General features: G+C 47.3%; 1 protein-coding gene across 2 annotated transcripts in view; it reads right to left on the bottom strand.

Moving 5' to 3' along the window:
• Nucleotides 1–1,750: 1,750 nt before the first annotated feature.
• The window catches only part of LOC135056156 (ketosamine-3-kinase-like), a 64,571-nt gene continuing 39,503 nt past the window's right edge, over nucleotides 1,751–26,818 (bottom strand). For both annotated transcript variants that reach the window (XM_063960995.1, XM_063960996.1), the window contains 3 exons: nucleotides 12,446–12,528; nucleotides 3,616–3,738; nucleotides 1,751–2,552 (listed from right to left, as the gene is read on the bottom strand). In XM_063960995.1, coding sequence (XP_063817065.1) covers nucleotides 2,214–2,552; nucleotides 3,616–3,738; nucleotides 12,446–12,528 — 545 coding nt within the window. In that variant the 3' untranslated portion in view covers nucleotides 1,751–2,213. The remainder of the gene's footprint in view (nucleotides 2,553–3,615; nucleotides 3,739–12,445; nucleotides 12,529–26,818) is intronic.

Genomic DNA, 26,818 nt, shown 5'->3' with positions numbered 1-26,818 from the left:
TACAACGGTTAGTAGCCACATACACCACACTCTCACGACAAGAGAAGTGTCAGCGGCTAATGCCATATCAACCCAAAGAAGCTAAGTGCGTCAGGGTGGGCGCCTTGTGGAGAATGGGGATGTCCTAAAGCAGTTCCTTAGGGGAGGGGACGCACTGTAGCGGGCACAAGAACCCGGCGTCCAAAGGAAGCATCCTGGGAAGCGTCAGTATCCAAGGCATAGAACCTTATGAACGTGTTCACAGAGGACCACGTAGCCGCCTTGCACAATTGTCAAGGGTCGCACCACGTTGGGTCACCCAAGAAGGTCCAACAGACCGAGTAGAATGGGCCGTAATGTGAACAGGAGCTGACAGACCAGCCTTCACATAAGCATGCGCAATCACCATTCTAATCCACCTGGCCAGGGTCTGCTTGTGAGCAGGCCAGCCACGTTTGTGAAATCCAAACAAAACAAAGCGAGAATTAGACTTTCGAATAAAAGCACTATTGGTTTAACCACTATGGCTAAGGTACTAATAGCAAGGAAGTGGCTTTCACCTGAAACACCCAATATCTCTCACTGGAGAGCTTTAGTCAATGATGTCTCTGGGCACGAGAGGTTGATGTTTAGATCTAGAGGTGCGATGTCTCAATATTATGGTAAATGGGACAGATGGAATACATCGGTTTTTGGGGCAGGGTTCACGGGATAGAGCGTGAGCTGTGTGTGATTTGGTAATGGAGCCCAGTGTTCTGTCACACATTTTGCACTCTGTATTTTCACCAGACCGTGTTATTCACTTATGCTTTATATTTATATTTTCTATGTTATGCACCGTTTTCCTCTTGGACATAATTGTATTCTGCTTTCACACTCTATTTCCCTTGGTAATTGGCGCTACGTAATTACCTCGTTATTTCAATGCCAGAACTTTGATAATGTGTACGTTGCGATTGTACTAATGTGGACCCCAGTATCCTCTAGGACATAAGAGAAAAATACATATATGTGATAACCTCTGCAAGACATAAAAATCTGTAAAACATTGTGTGCTATTTTTGTGGACTATACAAGTATCAATTTCTATAAATTACTGAACTTACTGCTTGCCATTTCTATAAAATAAAGGTTGGTACACACTGATAGCTATATCTGCAGCTATATTTATAACCATATTGGGGGCAGTGTGTTGTGCATACACAGTGCCCGATCCGTCATGACTGACGTCACGAACGGGGCAGGCATTTACATGCGCCCGTCCAGTTGAGCCATCAATCACCGCCGGCTGCTGCAGGAAGTTTACGGGTGGTCAGCTGATTGCCCGTACACACATAATGATGCCGATCTGTAAACCTATTGATCATCGTGTGTGCTGCCAGGCCGACGCGATATGTCTGTGAACAACAGTGTTAACAGACATACCATTGGTACACACTGGCCGACGGGCCCGCGATTGATCGGCTGTTTAACAGAACAGCCGATATATCGGCCAGTGTGTACGCACCTTAAGTTAAGACTACAAAATGGCTACTGTGTGTATGACTGGAAGTTGTGTCTTCATGTAAAAGTGAATCACATTGAAACTGAACAAGGAGATAGTCGTCAGCTGAAAAATACCTAGATTTATGTGTATCGCCTATTCAACTGGATTCTACTATTACAGTGAAAATAATTGTAAAAAGCCTGAACTTCTAGGACCCTGTCTGAATTAGTACACAACATTGCAGCTACAATGCATGGGACTATTGAAAACATCAAGGGAAAAAAATAGTTTTAAAATGCGAATTTAATAAGAAGAACTCCTTGAAGGTGTCCTACAATTCAATTAATTACAATCCGTATAGTTAAATCAAACTTTGGAAACAGGATCACCTCATAAAATTAACTTCTTAAATGTACGCTTACAGCAAGTATTCTGTTGTCATGGAAACAGCATAGCTCTAACAATAACGTAGAGGGAAGAATACTTCCTTATTGGTTTACATTTCTTACAAGAACTAAAGGATGTGTAAATGTTTGACTGTTAAAGTTATTAATTAATATTACTTTTTCAACACTTGAAATATCATTTAACAAGGTATATGTTTTAGAGTCTGAGACACAAACTGAACTACACTAAAGTTAATGTCACTCACCAGGAATCACTGTGGGAATCAGCAACTCTAATGGATTAAATTATTTCTAATTAAGCTCTGGACCCAATGTCTCCTGCCAGACACCCGCACAATCTACTACTTCAGTAGGCCTCTCATGATGCTCAGCGATGACCCTCTATAGCCACTTCCAAAATGGTTCCAGTGGTTCAGATAGTGAAACAGCTGGTAGAACTTCAGCCGTTTGTCAAAGCCAGAAACTTTTGGCAACTTTGCATGGTAAGCAGAGTAAAAGGATGATCCGAAACCTCCAAACATACCGGCAATTGCCAGCTCAAAGTCGGAGTGGCCGTAGAAACATGCAGGATCGAATATCACAGGTCCAGTGTCCAGCTCAGCCACATTCCCTCCCCACAGATCTCCATGGAGAAGTGAAGGTACGATTTCAAGTCCAGCAAACAGCTGAGGGATCTTCAACTGGAGGCATAAAAGCAGAAGTATTAGCAGAAATCCAATAGATGTTATACAATTATTGGAAAGGCTACATTTCACATTACAGGAATGTGAGCCTAAACACATCACAACCAATAGATTCATCTTTTACTTGCATTTTTGCTCTTATTTTCTAAGCGTATATATTAATGTTTGTACTTCCGTTAATAAAGAATTGGGTCTATTTTATGAACAGAAGCAATTTGGAGAGGACAGATGAAGCACACACATATTTGATAGCCTAGGCACGTTCTGCTTTTACTACTTTAGCTAGCTTTAAAAATAGGTCTTTATTTTCCTTTTACTTTGCTACCTGGCAGATTAGTGGAGGAGGAACTTGTTACTTGGGCTTATGGGGGAATTTAATAGCAGACGAAGGGGGCGAGGTATCTCTCCTCGCACCCCTCACCGCCTGTCTGAATTTGCACAAAAGTGCTTGCTACTGGGGCGAGCAGTTTTGAAAAAAGGGGACAGTGCTGTGCATACGACAACGTCAGCGGCTGGAACGGTCAGTGGCACATCGGCACACTATCCTGAATATAGGAGCGCTGAGCCCAGTCATTTTGCACACTTCACTACATTAATAGCGGTAACTGCAGTACATAACATGCGCAGTTACTGGTAAACCCCTTAATTCCCGATCATACATCTACCCCTCTGTGCACAAAAGAACAAAATAAATTTATGTTCCGTAAAATACCACACAGCTATATCCATTGTTAGTGAATAAAATACTCCAGAGGGAACTATAATTCAACAGTGGACTATTCTGGGTGATCACATGATATTACCTAGGCTATGTCAAATCTCTAGGACATAAAAGAAGATCTCATTTATCAATTCTGAGATGACCTCAGAAAATGGTCTAATTAGCATATTAATATGATGGGAGGAACCACCTGCAGCTGGTCACACTTCATTTACGCTACAGAAGCAATACTATATATATATAGCTGAATTTGATGAGTTTTCATATTACATGTGGAAGTGTAAAGTTGATAATAAGATGGACACCTCCACACCTATACAGTGTCTACAAATCACCTACTTGTAACTGTGCCCAAAGCTCCATGGCTTCTCTGTCCCCAGAGGATTTCTCAAGCAAGTTCATTTGGTGCTGGATACGCTGGCGGGTGTAGAAAATGACCCAGTCGTCCTGCCAATCATTCACCTAATAAAGAGACATTTGCAGTGGTCAGAACAGCTCTCTAATACAGATTCAGTATGATTCACCGACGGGCGGGATGCCGACTGTCCATATCCCGACAGCTGCAGCCCGCCCACGAGAATGCCGGTAGCGGGGCAAGCTCAAAGAGTCCCCTTGCAGGCTAGCTGCTCTCGCCACAGGATCTATTCCCACTCTATGGGTGTTATGGACACCCACGAGTGGGACTAGTCCTGTTTTGCCGGGATTCCCGCTGGCGGCATGCGTCGGTATCCTGACTGCCGGGATCTCGATAGCCGGCAATTGAACGTATCCCCTCTAATACATATAATACATCTGTACTTATAAATCTGTAATGAAATATATGATGCAGGTAGCGGCACATGGCTTGCCCACAAGATAAGTCTGTGGGGTTAGATTATAGCACGTAGTTTTGTCACATCATTTTTAGGGCCATATGCAATTGCGGTCGAATTGCAGCAAATGTCGAAAAACGGGGCATTTTTGACACAAAAAAATGATTCGACAATGCAATACAGTATTTTTCGACAAAAAAACGGCCGTTTCAGATTCGACTTTTTGCAATTCGACAATTTTATTTACAGGTAACTCGTGGATTCTACTGGTGAAGAGGACCTACTGCTTCGTGTCAACATAGGTAAGTATGTGTGTGTCGGTGTGCATGTATGTAATAAAGTTTTACTATCACGGTGTGTGTGTACTGTTTTTATTTGGGTATTTTTTTTTGCAGTAGAACTACAGGTACCAGCGGGCCCGTTTCCCCCCCGCATGCTGATACTTGTGGTTCTCCAAGTACCAGCTTGCGGGTGAGGCTTGCTGGGACTTGTAGTTCTGCTACAAAAAACGCGTTTTATGGTAAGAACTTACCTTTGTTAAAACTCTTTCTGCGAGGTACACTGGGCTACACAAGGAATGGACAATGGTGTAGAGTAGGATCTTGATCCGAGGCACCAACAAGCTCAAAGCTTTGACCTTCTTCCCAGAATGCATAGCGCCGCCTCCTATATCACCCCGCCTCCCTGCACAGGATCTCAGTTTTTAGTTAACCAGTCCAATGCAGTAGCAGGAAAAGAGACGACAACGGTTAGTAGCCACAACACCGCATTCTCACGACAGGAGGCGTGTCAGCGGCTAATGCCATACCAACCCAAAGAAGCTAAGTGCGTCAGGGTGGGCGCCTTGTGGAGCCAAGTGTACCTCGCAGAAAGAGTTTTAACAAAGGTAAGTTCTTACCATAAAACTCGTTTTCTGCTGTGGGGTACACTGGGCTCCACAAGGAATGAACAATGGGGATGTCCTAAAGCAGTTCCTTATGGGAGGGGACGCACTGTAGCGGGCACAAGAACCTGGCATACTAAGGAAGCATCCTGGGAAGCGGCAGTATCTAAGGTATAGAACCTTATGAACGTGTTCACAGAGGACCACGTAGCCGCCTTGCACAATAGTTCAAGGGTCGCACCACGTTGGGCCGCCCAAGAAGGTCCAACAGACCGAGTAGAATGGGCCTTAATGTGATCAGGAGCAGAGACCAGTCTTCACATAAGCATGTGCAATCACCATTCTAATCCATCTGGCCAGAGTTTGCTTGTGAGCAGGCCAGCCACGTTTGTGAAACCCAAACACAACAAAAAGAGAATCAGATTTCCTAATAGGAGCAGTTCTTTTCACATAGATACGGAGAGCCCGTACCACATCCAAAGACCGCTCTTTGGAAAACAGATCAGGAGAAACAAGTGCCGGAACTTCAATCTCCTGATTAAGGTGGAACGAAGAAACCACCTTAGGTAGATAGCCGGGACGAGTCCTAAGAACCGCCCGGTCACGGTGAAATATCAGATATTGGGAACTACAGTACAAGGAACCCAAATCCGACACTCTTCTAGCTGAAGCAATAGCCAGCAGAAACACCACCTTAAGGGAAAGCCACTTAAGGTCAGCTGAACCAAGAGGTTCAAACGGAGACTCTTGTAACGCCTCCAAAACCACCGACAAGTCCCAAGGAGCCACAGGCGGGACATAGGGAGGTTGGATACGTAACACGCCCTGAGTAAAGGTATGCACATCAGGTAAGGTCACAACTTGGCTATACTAAACTTGGAAGCGTCATAATCGTTAGATGCGCACCAAACAAAGTAAGAATGCCAGACCCTATAGTAAATCCGAGCCGAAGCCGGTTTCCGGGCCCGCAACATAGTTTGAATGACCGCCTCAGAAAACCCTTTAGCCCTTAAGACAGAAGCTTCAAGAGCCACGCCGTCAAAGACAGCCGGGCTAGGTCCTGGTAGACACAGGGGCCCTGAACGAGGAGGTCTGGGTGTTGTGGAAGTAGAATTGGACGCTCTGACGATAGGCCTTGCAGGTCTGAGAACCAGTGCCGTCTGGGCCACGCTGGAGCTATGAGAAGCAGAATTCCTTTTTCTTGCTTGTACTTCCGAATTACCCTGGGCAGGAGTGACACCGGAGGGAACACGTACGGCAGCCGAAACCTCCACGGTACCGCCAGCACATCCACGAATGCTGCTTGAGGATCCCTTGTCCTTGCTCCGAAGACCGGAACCTTGTGATTGTGTCGAGACGCCATCAGATCTACGTCTGGAAGGCCCCACCTTTCCACTAGGAGTTGAAACACTTCTGGATGGAGGCCCCACTCGCCAGCATGCACGTCCTGACGACTGAGAAAGTCCGCTTCCCAATTCAGGACTCCCGGAATGAATATTGCCGACATGGCCGGTAGATGGCGTTCTGCCCACTGTAGAATCCGTGAGACTTCCTTCATTGCTAGGCGGCTTCAAGTGCTGCCTTGATGATTTATGTAAGCCACTGTGGTGGCGTTGTCCGACTGTACTTGAACAGGACGGTTCTGAATTAAATGCTGGGCGAGGTTCAAGGCATTGAAGACCGCCTGCAACTCCAGAATATTGATCGGGAGGAGGGACTCCTCCTTGGTCCACCGCCCCTGAAGGGAGTGTTGCTCCAGCACCGAGCCCCAACCTCTTCTGGCATCTGTCGTCAACAGGACCCAGTCGGATATCCAGAACGGACGGCCCCTGCACAGTTGTTGGTCCCGGAGCCACCAGAGCAGTGACAGATGGACCTCCGGAGTCAATGAGATCATTTGAGACCTGATCCAGTGAGGCAGGCCGTCCCATTTGGCTAGAATCAGCCTCTGGAGAGGGCGAGAGTGAAATTAAGCGTACTCCACAAAGTCGAATGCTGACACTATGAGGCCCAGCACCTGCATCGCCGAATGTATCGACACTTGCGGACGAGATAGGAAGCAATGAATCCTGTCCTGAAGTTTCAGGACTTTCTCCTGAGACAGGAACTCAGCTGGTTGTGAGTGTCCAATAGTGCTCCCAGATGCACCATGCTCTGAGCAGGGATCAGGGATGTCTTCCTCCAGTTGATGAGCCACCCGTGGGCTTGTAGAAACCGGACCGTCACATCTAGATGACGCAGGACAAGTTATGGGGATTTTGCCAGGATTAACAAGTCGTCCAAATACGGCAGTATCCTGACCCCTTGACGGAGGAGTACCACCGTCATCACCGCCATGACTTTTGTAAAGACTCGCGAAGCCGTTGTTAAACCAAAAGGTAACGCCCGAAACTGGTAATGGCAGTTGCCAATCGCAAATCTAAGGTATTGCTGATGAGACACTGCTATAGGAATATGCAGGTAAGCATCCTGTATATCCAGGGAGACCATGAAGTCCCCAGGTTCCAAGGCCAGAACTATAGAGCGAAGGGTTTCCATCCAGAACTTGGAAACCTTCACAAACCTGTTCAATACCTTGAGGTTGAGAATGGGCCGGGAGGACCCATTCGGTTTCGGGACTAGAAACAGCGGAGAATAGTAACCCCGGCCCCTCTGCGCAAGAGGCACCTGTACTACGACTCCTGTATCCAGGAGGGTCTGTACCACCGAATGTAGAGTGTTTGCCTTTGTCTTGTCCAACGGGACATCTGTCTGGCAAAATCGATGAGGGGGTCGGTTTTTGAAGGCTATGGCGTAACCGTACCCAGGCATCTGAAGTGGTCTTCAACCATTCCTGGGTATACCCTAGAAGCCGGCCCCCCACCCTGGGATCCCCCAGAGGGAGGCCCGCCCTGTCATGCGGCAGGCTTATCTGTCTTGGAAGCTGGCTGACGGGCCGCCCAGGCTCTTTTGGGCTTAGGCTCACCAGGTTTGGAAGTGCGGGCCTGCTTGTTGTACGCCTGACCTTTTGCTTTACCTGAAGGACGAAAGGAAGTACCTTTAGCCTTCGACACAGAAGGAGCAGTACTTGGTAGACAGGCAGTTTTGGCAGTAGCCAAGTCAGCCACAATCTTATTTAAATCCTCCCGAAACAGATTATCTCCCTTAAAAGGGAGTACCTCCAGGGTTTTTCTAGAGTCCAGATCCACAGACCAGGATCTCAGCCACAATATCCGGCGAGCCAGGACTGACGTAGTGGAGGCCTTGGCTGCCACGATGCAGGCATCAGAAGCCGCCTCTTTAATATAAGGATAAGCTGTGACAATATAAGACAAGCATTGTCTAGCATGGTCAGAGGAGATTTCAGCATCTAACTCCAAGGCCCATGCTTCAATGGCCTCTGCAGCCCAAGTAGCTGCAATAGTGGGCCTTTGTGCAGCACCCGTGAGGGTGTAAATCGCTTTCAGACAACCCTCCACACGTTTATCCGTAGGCTCTTTTAGAGACGCAACGGTGGTGACCGGTAGAGCTGAGGAAACCACCATCCTAGCCACATGTGAGTCCACTGGAGGAGGCGTTTCCCAATTCTTAGACAGCTCTGGCGCGAGGGGATAGCGAGCCAGCATTTTCTTTTGAGGCACAAACTTCATACCCGAGTTTTCCCAGGGTTCCTGACGTATATCAATTAGGTGGTCAGAGTGAGGTAAAACTTGTTTAATCACCTTCTGATGCTTGAACCTATCTGGAGGAGGAACGGATGGCTCGGGATCATCCGTAATCTGTAAAATTAACTTAATAGCCTCCAAAAGATCAGGAACATCCACATGTGAATCACCCTCCCCATCAGCCGTATCGGAGTCAGAACCTGTGGGGTCAGTGTAAGTGCCGTCTTCATCCGACGAGGTGTCAGTGACAGCAGTGGATTGTGAGGAGACAAGCGCTCGCTTAGAGGACCCCTTGGACGTAGGCGAGTGCCGGTCAGACTTTTTAGCAGTCAGGGACGGGTTCAACTTCTTTATTTGGGTGTTAGTTTATGAACTAGCGTATGCAGAAGCGTGGAAAAAGCGCCCCACGGCGGGTCATTATTTGCCCCCGTTGCCACCGTCCCACTGGGGGGCAAGGAGCCCCCAGAACCAGAGCCCAAAGCTGCTATATTCTCCTCATAGGTATCTGCGGCTTCAGCAACACCGACAGTGTGTTCAGCCCCAGAACAGTTACCCTCAGAAGCAGACATGATATAACTTGCAGTATTCAGGTAACACAGTACAATTTGTCAGCAGCACAATACCTGTAGCCCAAACCCCTGCGCAGTGTAGTCAGCACCAGCAGAGATAAAGGAGAGATATGGTGACTAAATCACAGAGAAAAATACGTAATACAGTATATCTTTGTGAAAATCCTATATTAGATAAAACCTGACGCACCAAGCCCCCTCAGGTTATAGAATATAGGTATAGCAGGTTGAGTGAAAGACACGAAATGGACACCACTCAGCTATCAAATGCACACACAAATAGTCACAGTCTGTACAATGCAGAGGTTATTACTAACAATAATACTGCAATGGACTAGCTTACACAGCTATATAACAATAGATATAACAGTACACAGTAAGAACTGGATGTATATCACAGGGTAATTGTACTAGGAAACCCTGACTAAGTGCACTCTTTCTTAACGAACACTGACTAAAAAAGGCAGGTAGAATACTTAAGTGTCTTGTAAAGTCACAGCACTGACAACCAGGCGGCTTTACATAGGAGGATTTGCCCAAGCATTCCCAGGAACAGTGAGCTGAGGGATAATGGCGCCGCAGACACTGCCAGGGATTGAGGGAGAGACAGATATGCAGCTCCAGGGCGGGAACATTTGCAGAAAATGGCGCGCTAGGGGAGGGGCTTCAGGTCCAAGCTCTATCCCCCTGCTGGCAAAACCACCGGGTACTGCGGGCTCTAATAAAACGGTTTATAGAGAAAACCTGACCTGTCCCATGCCCTGGTGATCTAGTGGTATCGCCTGTACTGCCACAGTGTCCACCACGAGCGCGCGCGACCCGCCTCCCACTGACCGCGCCGGATCGCGATAAAGACCGGGTTCCGCAAGCGGGACCCACTTACCACCTCCCGGAGCGCAGCCATGCGATCCCTGAGAGCCCCCGTCGTGTGTGCCTGACAAGAAGAAAACCGGAGCCTCCTGCTGTAGTTACCCGGCAACCAGGGCTCGGGAGTGTACAGCGCCGCTGGGGAGAGCCGGAGCTGCAGCCGTGAATGTCCACTGACATGTAACACTGCTGCTGCCCTTGAAGTCTTCACTTTTTTCCTCAGAAAAAAAGCTCTTCTTAGGGCTGCCTGGAGCAGCCCCTCTGTTAAGTGCCTGCTACTGCAGCACCAACTACAAAACGGAGATCCTGTGCAGGGGGGCTGGGTGATATAGGAGGCGGCGCTATGCATTCTGGGAAGAAGGTCAAAGCTTTGAGCCTGTTGGTGCCTCGGATCAAGATCCTACTCTACACCATTGTCCATTCCTTGTGGAGCCCAGTGTACCCCACAGCAGAAAACAATATTTTTTATTTTGTCACTTGGCTATCAGCCTCCCATCCGCCGCCCTTGGATTGGGGGACGGACAGCCTCGGGCTTCACCCCTGGCCCTTGGGTGGCTGGAGGGGGGACCCCTTGATTTAAGGGGTCCCCACTCCCCCACGGTACCCCGGCCAGGGGTGACTAGTTGGGAATTTAATGCCACGGCCGCAGGGACCGGTATAAAAGTGTCCCCCGGCTGTGGCATTATCTCTCCAGCTAGTGGAGCCCGGTGCTGGTGTGAAAAATACGGGGGACCCCTACGTCTTTTGTCCCCCGTATTTTTTGCACCAGGACCGGACGCAGAGCCTGGTGCTGGTTGTTAAAATACGGGGGATCCCCTGTCATTCCCCCCCCCCCGTATTTTTACAACCAGGACCGGCTCAAAGAGCCCGAGGCTGGTTATGCTTAGGAGGGGGGACCCCACGCATTTTTTTTCTTGATTTTTTAAACAATTTTGTGCCGTCCATGAAGTCGAATCCAGGGCGCACACTATTGTCAATTGGTCCGTTTTTCGACAGCGGGACTGTCGAATCCGTTTTTTATTGAATATGTCGAATTCGGGTCCCGGCGGGAGGGTGTCTGACTGTCGAATTGTGTCTAATTTAAAAACGGTCGAATTCCAGCCGGAATTCAACCGCAATTGCATATACCCCTTAGACTCTTTTTTTGTTATTTTACATATTCAATTAACAAAAAACTTCCCTCTCCAATGTGTGAAACGCACATTTATTATGTAAAGCCTTATTCTGTACAGTTTAAGAAAAGTAGTTCTATGGATCAAAAGTAAGAAAGCCACAGATAAAAGCCATACACTGTACACTGTGGTTGTATTTAACACTCCAGCTGCTAGACAAAAATGGACAAATTGTTGCACCAGTTCTATCAAATAGAAAATTCCACCTGAAACTAGAGATAATGGGGCCCACACACGGTGTTATTTGTGCTAGGTGCGAATTGAGCCTATACAATCTGTGCTATGCGATTTGGACTAAGGGGGTAATTCAGAGTTTATCGTAGCAGCAAATTTGTTAGCAGTTGGGCAAAACCATGTGCACTGCAGGTAGAGAGATAGATTTGGGTGGGTTATTTGGTTTCTGTGCAGGGTAAATACTGGCTGCTTTATTTTTACACTGCAATTTAGATTTTAGTTTGAAAACACCCCACCCAAATCTAACTCTCTCTGCACGTTATATCTGCCCCCCCCTCTTAATCCTCACCCCCCCCCCCCCCCCTGCAGTTCACATGGTTTTGCCCACCTGCTAACATATTTGCTGCTGTGATCAACTCTGAATTAGGCCCATAGTGAGGTATGCTATTTGAACTACATCCGATTATGAATAACTACAATGTACTATTTGTGCTGTAGTACAAAAATACCTGCCTGCACATACTATTTTGCCTTGAGATATGGACTAGACGGGAGCGCGTATCGCAAAGGACAATACACACGGTGCTATATGAACTAGATGCAATGCTATTTGAACTAAAAAGATCAACTAGCATGCGAGAATTGCACCGTGTGTGGGCACCATGACATTTTGGACATAATTCTTAAAAAAAACAAAAAAAACAAAACAAAAAGAGGGGTTCCCATTCTGTACTTGTATTATGCTTCCCACAGCATTAACTAAACACATTTTCTACTTTTTTTTTGTCCTACATATTTTATTTAATCAGAGGGAGTTTTATGTAAAATTCCATAGTTATACCCCCGTCCTGTGTTTTCTGCATCGAATGTTTGTGTATTCAGGAACCAGTTTAATGTCATTTCTATTTATATTGCTGTCAGCTAGATGAGAAATTATAGCCCAGAGAGGAGCTTTTAAATTCATAACCATAATTATCGTGATGCAGCCAGTTTGTCGCCATGTACACTGTGCAAAATATGGTATCTCAAACGTGACTAGTGATCTTACCAGGGGCAGATATCCGCAGCAGGTCACAGTATGGAAGCCAAACTTGTCTATGTATTGAACATCAGACTGTCCAGGTCCTTTGCCTTAAACAATACAAACCAAATAATCAAATGTAGGCTATAAGATCCTGGGAAAATACAAAAATACTTTCATGTGGCTGGGTGGTAAAAAAAAAAAAAAAAAAGTGGAAAAGTCAGTCTGAAATTAGAAGAGTGAAGAACAGTGCTCAGGTGTTCAGTGCCCTCCTGCAAACTATAAATGTTCGTCCTCCTACAAATATGTCCTCGACAGGTCTCGTTACAATGTTTCATATTTTGAAATGTAACGTGCACTATGTTGTAAAATAAGTTATAAGGAGCACAGCAGTGTGTGCAAAGCTAGGGGGTAAGCGTACAGCAGTATGTGCAGGGTGAGGGGGTAAGGGTACAGCAGTGTGTGCAGGGTGAGGGGGTAAGGGTACAGCAGTGTGTGCAGGGTGAGGGGGTAAGGGTACAGCAGTGTGTGCAGGGTGAGGGGGTAAGGGTACAGCAGTATGTGCAGGGTGAGGGGGTAAAGGTACAGCAGTGTGTGCAAAGCTAGGGGGTAAGCGTACAGCAGTATGTGCAGGGTGAGGGGGTAAGGGTACAGCAGTGTGTGCAGGGTGAGGGGGTAAGGGTACAGCAGTATGTGCAGGGTGAGGGGGTAAGGGTACAGCAGTATGTGCAGGGTGAGGGGGTAAGGGTACAGCAGTATGTGCAGGGTGAGGGGGTAAGGGTACAGCAGTGTGTGCAAAGCTAGGGGGTAAGGGTACAGCAGTGTGTGCAGGGCGAGGGGGTAAGGGTACAGCAGTGTGCAGGGTGAGGGGGTAAGGGTACAGCAGTGTGTGCAGGGTGAGGGGGTAAGGGTACAGCAGTATGTGCAGGGTGAGGGGGTAAGGGCACAGCAGTGTGTGCAGGGTGAGGGGGTAAGGGTACAGCAGTATGTGCAGGGTGAGGGGGTAAGGGTACAGCAGTATGTGCAGGGTGAGGGGGTAAGGGTACAGCAGTGTGTGCAAAGCTAGGGGGTAAGCATACAGCAGTATGTGCAGGGTGAGGGGGTAAGGGTACAGCAGTGTGTGCAGGACTAGGGGGTAAGGGCACAGCAGTGTGTGCAGGACTAGGGGGTAAGGGTACAGCAGTGTGTGCAGGACTAGGGGGTAAGGGTACAGCAGTGTGTGCAGGACTAGGGGGTAAGGGTACAGCAGTGTGTGCAGGACTAGGGGGTAAGGGTAAAGCAGTGTGTGCAAGGTTAGGGGGTAAGGGTAAAGCAGTGTGTGCAAGGTTAGGGAGTAAGGGAAAAGCAGTGTGTGCAGGGTTAGGGGGCAAGGGTACATCAGTGTGTGCAGGACTAGGAGGCAAGGATACAGCAGTGTGTGCAGGACTAGGGAGCAAGGATACAGTAGTGTGTGCAGGATTAGGTGACAAACACATAGTTTTGGGTGCAGGGTTAGGGGGTGAGGGTACAGTATTGGTGGCAGGGTAAGGGGATAAGAGTGGAGTGTTGGCTATATTGTTGGGGGATAAGGACACACTATTGGGTGCAGGGTTAGAGGGATAAGGTCATAGTATGGTGGTTAGGGAGGTAAGCATACAGCAGTGGGTTCAGGGTTAGGGGGTAAGGGTACAGTACAGAGTACAGGATTTGGGGTAAGGACAAAGTAGTAGGTAGAGGGTTAGTGGGGTAAGGACACACACATATTTAAAGTAGTGATAGAGGGGATTGTGCTGAAACAAACAGTGGTGTGTTATGTGTGGGGGTGGGTATAACAGACACCCGCCCCTTGTGCACTGAATCCCCCACGCCTCGATAACCTGTAGCCCCTATAATGTGCCCCCCACTCTACCATTGCAGATCTTCAGTCTTGTCAGGCAGTACGGGAGGGAGGTGCTTGGAGAGTCCCTCAGCCTCTGAGCCCATATCCAGCAAATACAGGGCACACTCCAACCGTGTGTCCATGTCTCCCAGCAGCCTGTATGTGAGGATTTGCAGGATATGGCGGAGCAGCCGGCTTCCTGCTGTACAGTCACACAGCAACGCCCACCCCCAACATTTCCCTTTAAAATCACAAAGGAGGAACGGGGAAATGTCTCCTCCCCAGGAGAGGCACACAGACATTGACTGTGAATTATCTCATAGTGTATGGCCACGATTTCTGATGGTTTCAGCTTGTCATATAAAATATATGTCAGTCTGACAGACCTTTTATCTCAGTGTATGCTCAGTATAAGCTGAAATGAAAAGATTGATTTACTATTTTGGTTTTTTTTTTTTTTAAGTCCATAAAAAAACATACCTCCCAAAATGAAAGCCAAAGTAAGTCTAAAATTACAACCGCATACTGTAACTCATCTTCACATAATTCAACCCCCCCTCCCCACGATCCAAACATGTCTACACTCGAAGACCATGAAATCCTGACTATTCCACTAATTTCGGGACAGTAGTGAAGTATGATACGACAGGTGTAGCGTACCATCTCTTTTGTTACATATTATGGATTGTACTCGAGACACTGGGCTGTGAAGTTAATCACATATGAAATACTTTTAAACACATGCAAAGTTGCAGAAGACTCAGAACGGAACTTGGCGTGAGATAAAGCGCTGCATTGTGGCACTTCGTATACAGTTCAAACTGTTTGCACTATTTGAGCCCAGAACCTGGGGTGCAGAGAGGGGGTGTTTTCCATGACTAACGCCACATGTGTATGAGGACATATCTGTAAACTAAATCTTAGGGGGTTACTTACGAAATATCGTTTTTCAAATGGATGAAAAACGATCTAAATCGATGTTGGGTTACCGGGGATGAAACACACACTAACATCTAAAAATTAATATAAAAAATCATGTTAGTAAACGTGATTTAGCCCTGGAGACCCAACATTGATTGAGATTGTTTTTCATTGATTTGTAATTGATGAAAATTAAACCTTATGCTGGCCATACATCAGGACGATATCTTTCCAACCAGCCAACTAGTTGGCTGGTTGGAAAGATAATCTGGCAGTGTGTGGGAGCAAACGATTATCAGACGTTTTCTCCCACACGCTGATAAACGGCCAGAAACGGTTGGTCCAACTAGTTGGGAAAATCAAACCTGTTTGATTTTCCCAACTAATCGTTCAGGTGTAGGGGAAACTTTCCCCCCAACTGAACGATAAGTAGGCGGACACTGCCTGCTAGTGTCCGCCTACTTTTGTCTTTCGGACTGCAGGTGACCCTCTCTGCTTCATCCCCCTCCGGCTACTTCGTCCTCACCGCCCGCATCTTTCCTGCACGGGCCGCAGGGACCGGCCACTGCACAGCCGCCAGCCCCACCGCACCGTCCATCTCTCTCCACACCGGCTGCCAGCCTGAATCCCCCTTAGGCCACCAGCTTCTGTCCCACGACGGGACCACGTCACCGCCGTCTCAACCATCCCGCCGCTGCCTTCAGTGCCGCCAGGCTCTATCCCCCTCCGGCCACCTCACCGCCCAGCATCTTTCCTGCACAGCCACCAGCCTCCCTCCACGCACCGGCCGCCAGCCTCCCGCACAGTTCATTTATCCCCCTCCGGTCACCAGCCTCTGTCCTGCGCCTAGATCTCCTCACCGCCACCTCGTCCATCCCGCCGCTGCCTTCAGTTGCAGGGACCGGCTCCAGCTATAGGCACAGGGCACCTCAGCGCAGCCAGACTCCATCAGGAACCAGTCACCCCTTCCTCTCTGCCACCTGCCTCCATCCTCCACCGGCCGCAGAGAGGGCACAGCCTCCATCCTCCTGTGATATACACACACACACACACACTGATACACACACATATATACACTGACACACACACATACACTGTGACACACACATATATACTGTCACATACATATACACTGTGATATACACACATATACTGACACACACACATATATATGACCCACATGTACACTGTGATACAAACATACACTGTGATAGACACACATATATACACTGTGATAGATACATATATACACACACGGTGATAGACACACACTGTGACATGCACGCACACTGGCATGCACGCACACACACACTGTGACATGCACGCACACACTGTGACACGCACGCACACACACACACACACTGACATGCACGCACACTGTGACAAGCACACACACTGTGACACGCACACACTGACACGCACGTGCACACACATACTGTGACACGCACACACACACTGACGCACGCAAACACACTGACGCACGTAAACACATTGTGACACGCACACACACTGTGACACGCACGCACACACACATTGTGACATGCACGCACACTGTGACAAGCACACGCACACTGACACGCACACACTGACACGCACGTGCACACACATACTGTGACACGCACGCACACACACTGTGACACGCACGCAAACACACTGTGACACGCACAAACACTGTGACATGCACGCACACGGTGACAAGCACACACACACTGAGACGCACGCACATACTGACAGGCACATGCACACACATACTGTGACACGCACGCGCACACACTGTGACACGCACACACACTGTGACACGCACGTAAAAATACACACTGACTCACGCACACACACACACACACACACATGCACACTGTGATGCACACACACTGTGACACAAACATGTTTACACACTGACACGCATACACACTGACACACATATATACACTGACACACATATATATATACACACACTGACACACATATGTACACTGATATACACACATATATATACACACTGACACATATGTACACTGATACACATATTTACAGTGTGATAGACACACATATATACACTGTGATAGACACACATATATACACTGTGATAGACATGTACTGTATAGACACTGTGACACACTCATACACTGTGATATACACACACATACTGACATATACATATATACACACTGACACACACACACACACACACACACACACACACACTGAGACACACCTATATACACTGACACACACATATACTGTCACACATATACACTGATACACACATATGTAATCTGTGATACACACATATACACTTTGATACACATGTATGTACACTGTGACACACTCATATACACTGGTATACACACATACTGTCACACCCACATACACTGACACACACACACACACACACACACACACACTGTGACACACAAGTATATACACTGTGACACACACACATACTGTCACACACACACACATATATATATATATATATATATATATATACACACTGTGACACACACACATATTGTCACACACATTTGTAAGGCTGTAATTGTGTGCGTGTAGAGGGGGCATGAAAATATATTTAACCAAAATACAGATACCTAGTAGCGTGAATGGATGTTTCAGATATGTGGATTAAGTGGATGTGAAATTAATCAATAAATTGGTTCAGTTGCGACGGACCCCAGAGACTTTTCTGCACAGGTTTCAATTAATAGGGAAAGCTAAAACAAATCTAAAGGGCCGTGCTAGAGAGCCAATAATTATATTCAGAAATGCTGGTGGTTCCAAATTAATACACATTTATTTTACGCACAATAAGACATTAAGGGCAGCATTCAATTCTTTTCACCCCCTTCCACACCCGTTCTGTTGCTGCTGATGGGCGTGGTATAATAATTTCAGTAGCGAGGGCACCCAATCCATTACGCAGCTAAACCTGATTACTATGGGTGCGATATGCTCAATAACGGGGATCACTTTAGAAAGGAGATTAGGCGTGATATATCATTTGAATACCGCCCTAAAAGTACTCATTACGGGAGAGCAAATAAGACCAATTGTAGATACATGTAACAATATGAAAAGTAGCAATAAAATATATAGTAGCTGATTCTGCTACATATGTTGCAACTCAGTCTGTGCATGTATCCTTTTTCCTCATTCAAATGCAGTCCAGATAAGCAGCTGAAGGAATATAAATTATTATCTAATATTTAGCAGAGCTGTTTAACCGCTGAAGTCCATATAAGCCACTATAATTATTGGGATATATGTATGTATGTGTATATAGAGATATATATATCACAAACGATAGGCGGCACTCTAGGACTTTACAAAAATCAAGAACAGACGTGACCCTGTTCTGACAGCTTAACGACGGTTACATTAAACCGAAACGTTAAGCTGTCAGAACAGGGTCACGTATGTTCTTGATTTTTGAAAAGTCCTAGAGTGCCGCCTATCGTTAGTGATATGTTTGCTTTTTGAAGCTCAGGAGGGCACCAGGCAAGCTGTACATTTTACTACATTGGGAGTGCCGAATATCTACATCTGGTATATATATATATATATATATATGTATTTTTTTGCCTTGGCAGCCCAACCATGCTGGTATCCATAGTTCACTATAAAAATAAGTAAATTTAATAAATGTATGGTGGTGAAAAAAAAGCCCAGTTTCACTGAAATAAAGACACTTCTGCATGTTTTGAAATGAAAAAAACAAAATAAAACTGAAGAACTGTAGGCAGGCACTGTCCGCCTACTTCGGTGACATCACAAGTTGGACAGAAGTTGGAAAGTTGGTTGGTCTGATGAAAAGTTGGTTAGATGTGTGGAGCACTGGTAAAAAGTTGGTTAGATGTGTGGGGCACTGTTTTAGTTGAACAGACAAGTTGGATGGTTGGAAGTTGCTTTTTGAAGCTCAGGAGGGCACCAGGCAAGCTGTACATTTTACTACATTGGGAGTGCCGAATATCTACATCTGGTATATATATATATATATATATATATATATATATATATGTATTTTTTTGCCTTGGCAGCCCAACCATGCTGGTATCCATAGTTCACTATAAAAATAAGTAAATTTAATAAATGTATGGTGGTGAAAAAAAAGCCCAGTTTCACTGAAATAAAGACACTTCTGCATGTTTTGAAATGAAAAAAACAAAATAAAACTGAAGAACTGTAGGCAGGCACTGTCCGCCTACTTCGGTGACATCACAAGTTGGACAGAAGTTGGAAAGTTGGTTGGTCTGATGAAAAGTTGGTTAGATGTGTGGAGCACTGGTAAAAAGTTGGTTAGATGTGTGGGGCACTGTTTTAGTTGAACAGACAAGTTGGATGGTTGGAAGTTTGGAGTGTTGGAGAAAAGTTGGTCTGATGTATGGGCTAGCATTAGTAATTAAACCCTTAGAGAGGAATAAAAAAAATAAGATTTTAAACCTACCGGTAAATCTTTTTCTCGTAGTCCGTAGAGGATGCTGGGGACTCCGTAAGGACCATGGGATAGACGGGCTCCGCAGGAGACATGGGCACTTTAAGAAAGGCTTTAGTTCTGGGTGTGCACTGGCTCCTCCCTCTATGCCCCTCCTCCAGACCTCAGTTAGAGAAACTGTGCCCAGAGGAGACGGACAGTACCAGGAAAGGATTTTGTTAATCCAGGGCAAGATCCATACCAGCCACACCAATCACACCGTATAACTTGTGATAAACTACCCAGTTAACAGTATGAAAACAACATATCATCAGTTCATGACCGATGCAACTATAACATAACCCTTATTGAAGCAATAACTATATACAAGTATTGCAGAAGTAGTCCGCACTTGGGACGGGCGCCCAGCATCCTCTACGGACTACGAGAAAAAGATTTACCGGTAGGTTTAAAATCTTATTTTCTCTAACGTCCTAGAGGATGCTGGGGACTCCGTAAGGACCATGGGGATTATACCAAAGCTCCCAAACGAGCAGGAGAGTGCGGATGACTCTGCAGCACTGATTGAGCAAACATGAGGTCCTCCTCAGCCAGGGTATCAAACTTATAGAACTTTGCAAAGGTGTTTGAACCCAACCAAGTAGCAGCTCGACACAGCTGTAGTGCCGAGACCCCTCGGGCAGCCGCCCAAGAAGGGCCCACTTTCCTGGTGGAATGGGCCTTGACCGATTTCGGTAACGGCAATCCAGCCGTAGAATGCGCTTGCTGAATCGTGTTACAAATCCAGCGAGTAATAGTCTGCTTTGAAGCAGGGCCACCAATCTTGTTGGTTGCATACAGGACAAACAGCGCTTCAGTTTTCCTGACTCTAGCCGTCCTGGCCACGTAAATTTTCAAAGCCCTGACCACATCAAGTAACTCGGAATCCTCCAAGTTACGCGTAGCCACAGGCACCACAATAGGTTGGTTCACATGAAAGGATGAGACCACCTTAGGTAGGAATTGAGGACGGGTCCGCAACTCCGCTCTATCCATATGGAAAACCAGATATGGGCTTTTATGTGATAAAGCCGCCAATTCCGAAACTCGCCTAGCCGAAGCCAAGGCTAACAACATGACCACCTTCCACGTGAGATATTTCAACTCCACCATTTTAAGTGGTTCAAACCAGTGTGATTTTAGAAAACTTAACACCACGTTAAGGTCCCAAGGTGCCACCGGAGGCACAAAAGGAGGCTGAATATGCAGCACTCCTTTTACAAAAGTCTGAACTTCTGGAAGAGAAGCCAATTCTTTTTGAAAGAAAATAGATAAGGCCGAAATCTGGACCTTAATAGAGCCTAATTTTAGGCCCAAATTCACTCCAGTTTGTAGGGAGTGAAGGAAATGGCCCAGATGAAATTCTTCCGTAAGAGCATTCCTGGCCTCACACCAAGAAACATATTTTCGCCATATACGGTGATAATGTTTTGACGTTACATCCTTCCTAGCCTTTATCAGCGTAGGGATGACCTCAACCAGAATGCCTTTCTCTGCTAGGATCCGGCGTTCAACCGCCATGCCGTCAAACGCAGCCGCGGTAAGTCTTGGAACAGACATGGCCCCTGCTGCAACAGGTCCTGTCTTAGAGGAAGAGGCCACGGATCTTCTGTGAGCATTTCCTGCAGATCCGGATACCAGGTCCTCCGTGGCCAATCTGGAACAAAGAGGATTGTTCTCACTCCTCTTTGTCTTATTATCCTCAACACCTTGGGTATGAGAGGAAGAGGAGGAAATACAGAGACCGACCGGAACACCCACGGTGTCACTAGGGCGTCTACAGCTACTGCCTGAGAATCTCTTGACCTTGCGCAATACCTCTGTAGCTTTTTGTTGAGGCGGGACGCCATCATGTCTATCTGTGGCAGTTCCCACCGACTTGTAATCTGTGCGAAGACTTCCTGATGAAGTCCCCACTCTCCCGGATGTAAGTCGTGTCTGCTGAGGAAGTCTGCATCCCAGTTGTCCACTCCCGGAATGAACACTGCTGACAGTGCGCTTACGTGATTCTCCGCCCAGCGAAGAATTCTGGTGGCTTCTGCCATCGCTACTCTGCTCCTTGTGCCGCCTTGGCGGTTTACATGAGCCACTGCGGTGACGTTGTCTGACTGGATCAGAACCGGTTGGTCGCGAAGTAAGGTCTCCGCTTGACGTAGGGCGTTGTATATGGCCCTTAGTTCCAGGATGTTGAAGTGAAGACAAGTCTCTTGACTTGACCAAAGACCTTGGAAATCTCTTCCCTGTGTGACTGCTCCCCAACCTCGGAGGCTTTCGTCTGTGGTCACCAGGATCCAGCCCTGAATGCCGAATCTGCGGCCCTCTAGAAGGTGAGCTCTCTGCAGCCACCACAGGAGTGATACCCTGGCCCTGGGGGACAGGGTGATCAACCGATGCATCTGTAAATGTGACCCGGACCACTTGTCCAGTAGGTCCCATTGTAAAGTCCTCGCATGGAACCTGCCGAAGGGAATGGCCTCGTATGATGCCACCATCTTTCCCAGGACTCGAGTGCAGTGATGCACTGACACCTGTTTTGGTTTCAATAGGTTCCTGACAAGAGTCATGAGTTCCTGGGCCTTTTCTATCGGGAGACAAACCCCTCTTCTGGTCCGTGTCCAGAATCATGCCCAAGAAAGACAGACGAGTCGTAGGAACCAACTGCGACTTCGGGATATTGAGAATCCAGCCGTGTTGCTGTAACACTTTCAGTGAAAGTGATACGCTGTTCAGCAACTGCTCTCTTGATCTCGCTTTTATGAGGAGATCGTCCAAGTACGGGATAATTGTGACACCTTGCTTGCGCAGGAGCACCATCATTTCCGCCATTACCTTGGTGAAAATTCTCGGGCCGTGGAGAGACCAAACGGCAACGTCTGAAATTGGTAATGACAGTCCTGTACCGCAAATCTGAGGTACGCCTGATGAGGCGGATAAATGGGGACATGAAGGTATGTATCCTTTATGTCCAGGGACACCATAAAATCCCCCCCTTCCAGGCTTGCGATGACCGCTCTTAGCGATTTCATCTTGAACTTGAACCTTTTCAAGTATAGGTTCAGGGATTTCAAATTTAATATGGGTCTGACCGAACCGTCCGGTTTCGGGACAACAAACATGGTCGAGTAATATCCCTTTCCTTGTTGGAGGAGGGGAACCTTGACCACCACCTGTTGAAGATACAATTTTTGTATTGCATATATCACTATCTCCCTTTCCTGGGGAGAAGTTGGTAGGGCCGATTTGAAAAATCGGCGAGGAGGCACTTCTTCGAATTCCAGCTTGTAACCCTGAGAAACAATTTCTATTGCCCAGGGATCCACCTGGGAGTGAACCCAGATGTGGCTGAAACTCCGAAGACGTGCCCCCACTGGGCCGGACTCCGCCAGTGGAGCCCCAGCGTCATGCTGTAGATTTTGTAGAGGCCGGGGAGGACTTCTGTTCCTGGGAACTAGCTGTGTTGTGCAGCTTTTTTCCTCTGCCCCTACCTCTGGCAAGAAAGGACGCACCTCGCACTTTCTTGTTTCTTTGTGACCGAAAGGACTGCATTTGATAATGCGGAGCTTTCTTATGCTGTGGGGGAACATAAGGTAAAAAATTTGATTTTCCAGCTGTAGCTGTGGAGACTAGGTCCGAGAGACTTTCCCCAAACAATTCCTCACCCCTGTAAGGTAAAACCTCCATATGCCTTTTTGAGTCGGCATCACCTGTCCATTGCCGTGTCCATAGGACTCTTCTGGCAGAAATCGACATAGCGTTTATTCTAGAACCCAGTAGACTAATGTCTCTTTGAGCATCTCTCATATATAGGACAGCATCTCTTATATGCCCCAAGGGTCAATAAAATAGTATGCTTATCTAGGGTATCCATCCCCTCAGATAAGGTATCCGTCCATGCCGCTGCAGCACTACACACCCAGGCCGACGCAATTGCCGGTCTGAGTAAGGTACCTGAATGTGTATAAATGGACTTCAGGGTAATCTCCTGTTTGCGGTCAGCAGAATCTTTGAGGGTAGCCGTATCCTGGGACGGGAGGGCTACCTTCTTGGATAAGCGTGTTAATGCTTTGTCCACCCTAGGGGAGGATTCCCATCGTAACCTATCCGTTGACGGGAAAGGATACGCCATAAGAATCCTTTTGGAAATCTGCAGTCTTTTATCTGGAGATTCCCAAGCTTTTTCACATAACTCGTTCAGCTCGTGTGAGGGGGGAAAGGTTACCTCAGGCTTCTTACCCTTGTACATATGTACCCTCTTGTCAGGGACAGGGGGTTCCTCTGTGAAGTGCAAAACATCTTTTATTGCCATAATCATATATTGAATGGATTTTGCCAATTTTGGCTGTAACTTTGCATCATCGTAATCGACACTGGAGTCAGAATCCATGTCGGTATCTGTGTCAACAATCTGGGATAGTGGGCGCTTTTATGAGACCCTGACGGTCCCTGCAACATAGGATCAGGCATGGGTTGAGACCATGACTGTCCCAAAGCTTCAGCCTTGTCTAATCTTTTGTGCAATGAGTTTACACTAGCATTTAAAACATTCCACATATCCATCCAGTCAGGTGTCGGCGGAGTCACCACATTCATTTGCTCCCGCTCCTCTCTAACATAGCCTTCTTCCTCAGACATGTCGACACACGCGTACCGACACACCACACACACAAGGAATGCTCTTTCTGAAGACAGTTCCCCACAAGGCCCTTTGGAGAGACAGAGAGAGAGTATGCCAGCACACACCCCAGCGCTATATAACCCAGGAACAACACAGTAACTTAATGTTTACCCAGTAGCGCTGCTGTATGTAATTTGCGCCGAATTATGTGCCCCCCCTCTCTTTTCAACCCTCTTGTCTACCGTGGTATAAGCAGGGGATAGTCCGGGGAGCTTCCTCTCAGCAGTGCTGTGGAGAAAAAATGGCGCTGGTGAGTGCTGAGGGAGAAGCCCCGCCCCCTCGGCGGCGGGCTTCTGTCCCGCTTAAACTGTAAAATTGGCGGGGGCTCATACATATATACAGTGCCCAGCTGTATATATGTTATATTTTTGCCAAAAAGAGGTTTATATTGCTGCCCAGGGAGCCCCCCCCCCTGCACCCTTACAGTGACCGGAGTATGTGAGGTGTATGGGAGCAATGGCGCACAGCTGCGGTGCTGTGCATTACCTCAGTGAAGGACATGAAGTCTTCTGCCGCTTCTGAAGTCTTCTTTTCTTCTCATACTCACCCGGTTTCTATCTTCCGGCTCTGCGAGGGGGACGGCGGCGCAGCTCTGGGACGGGCGGCGAGGGTGAGATCCTGCGTACCAATCCCTCTGGAGCTAATGGTGTCCAGTAGCCTAAGAAGTAGGACCTTGCAACTCAGAGAGTAGGGCTGCTTCTCTCCCCTTAGTCCCTCGATGCAGGGAGTCTGTTGCCAGCAGTGCTCCCTGAAAATAAAAAACCTAACAAAATACTTTCTGTCAGAAAGCTCAGGAGAGCTCCTGAAAAGCACCCAGTCTCCACTGGGCACAGTATCAAACTGAGGTCTGGAGGAGGGGCATAGAGGGAGGAGCCAGTGCACACCCAGAACTAAAGTCTTTCTTAAAGTGCCCATGTCTCCTGCGGAGCCCGTCTATCCCATGGTCCTTACGGAGTCCCCAGCATCCTCTAGGACGTTAGAGAAAATAAGATTTTACTCACCGGTAAATCTATTTCTCGTAGTCCGTAGTGGATACTGGGACTCCGTAAGGACCATGGGGAATAGCGGCTCCGCAGGAGACTGGGCACAACTAAAAGAAAGCTTTTGGTCTAACTGGTGTGCACTGGCTCCTCCCCCTATGACCCTCCTCCAGACCTCAGTTAGGATACTGTGCCCGGAAGAGCTGACACAATAAGGAAGGATTTTGAATCCCGGGTAAGACTCATACCAGCCACACCAATCACACCGTATAACTCGTGATACAATACCCAGTTAACAGTATGAACAATAACTGAGCCTCTCAACAGATGGCTCAACAATAACCCTTTAGTTAAACAATAACTATATACAAGTATTGCAGACAATCCGCACGTGGGATGGGCGCCCAGCATCCACTACGGACTACGAGAAATAGATTTACCGGTGAGTAAAATCTTATTTTCTCTGACGTCCTAAGTGGATGCTGGGACTCCGTAAGGACCATGGGGATTATACCAAAGCTCCCAAACGGGCGGGAGAGTGCGGATGACTCTGCAGCACCGAATGGGCAAACTCTAGGTCCTCCTCAGCCAGGGTGTCAAACTTGTAGAATTTAGCAAATGTGTTTGACCCCGACCAAGTAGCTGCTCGGCAAAGCTGTAAAGCCGAGCCCCCTCGGGCAGCCGCCCAAGAAGAGCCCACCTTCCTCGTGGAATGGGCTTTCAATGATTTAGGATGCGGCAGTCCAGCCGCAGAATGTGCAAGCTGAATCGTACTACAGATCCAGCGAGCAATAGTCTGCTTTGAAGCAGGTGCACCCAACTTGTTGGGCGCATGCAGGATAAATAGTGAGACAGTCTTTCTGACTCCAGCTGTCATGGAAACATAAATTTTCAGGGCCCTGACTACGTCCAACAACTTGGAAGCCTCCAAGTCTTTAGTAGCCGCAGGCACCACGATAGGTTGGTTCAAATGAAAGGCTGATACCACCTTAGGGAGAAACTGGGGACGAGTCCTCAATTCTGCCCTATCCATATGAAAAATCAGATAAGGGCTTTTACATGACAAAGCCGCCAATTCTGATACACGCCTGGCCGAAGCCAAGGCCAACAACATGACCACTTTCCACGTGAGATATTTCAATTCCACGGTTTTAAGTGGCTCAAACCAATGTGACTTTAGGAAATCCAACACCACGTTGAGATCCAAGGTGCCACTGGAGGCACAAAAGGGGGCTAAATATGCAGCACTCCCTTAACAAAAGTCTGAACTTCAGGCAGTGAAGCCAGTTCTCTCTGGAAGAAAATCGATAGAGCCGAAATCTGGACCTTAATGGAACCCAATTTTAGGCCCATAGTCACCCCTGACTGTAGGAAGTGCAGGAAACGGCCCAGCTGAAATTCCTCCGTTGGGGCCTTCCTGGCCTCACACCACTCAACATATTTTCGCCAAATGCGGTGATAATGGTTCGCGGTCACTTCTTTCCTAGCTTTAATC

Source organism: Pseudophryne corroboree, chromosome 3 (assembly GCF_028390025.1).
Source record: "Pseudophryne corroboree isolate aPseCor3 chromosome 3, aPseCor3.hap2, whole genome shotgun sequence".
Classification (NCBI taxonomy): domain Eukaryota; kingdom Metazoa; phylum Chordata; class Amphibia; order Anura; family Myobatrachidae; genus Pseudophryne; species Pseudophryne corroboree.
This window is presented reverse-complemented; position numbering and strand designations above follow the sequence as displayed.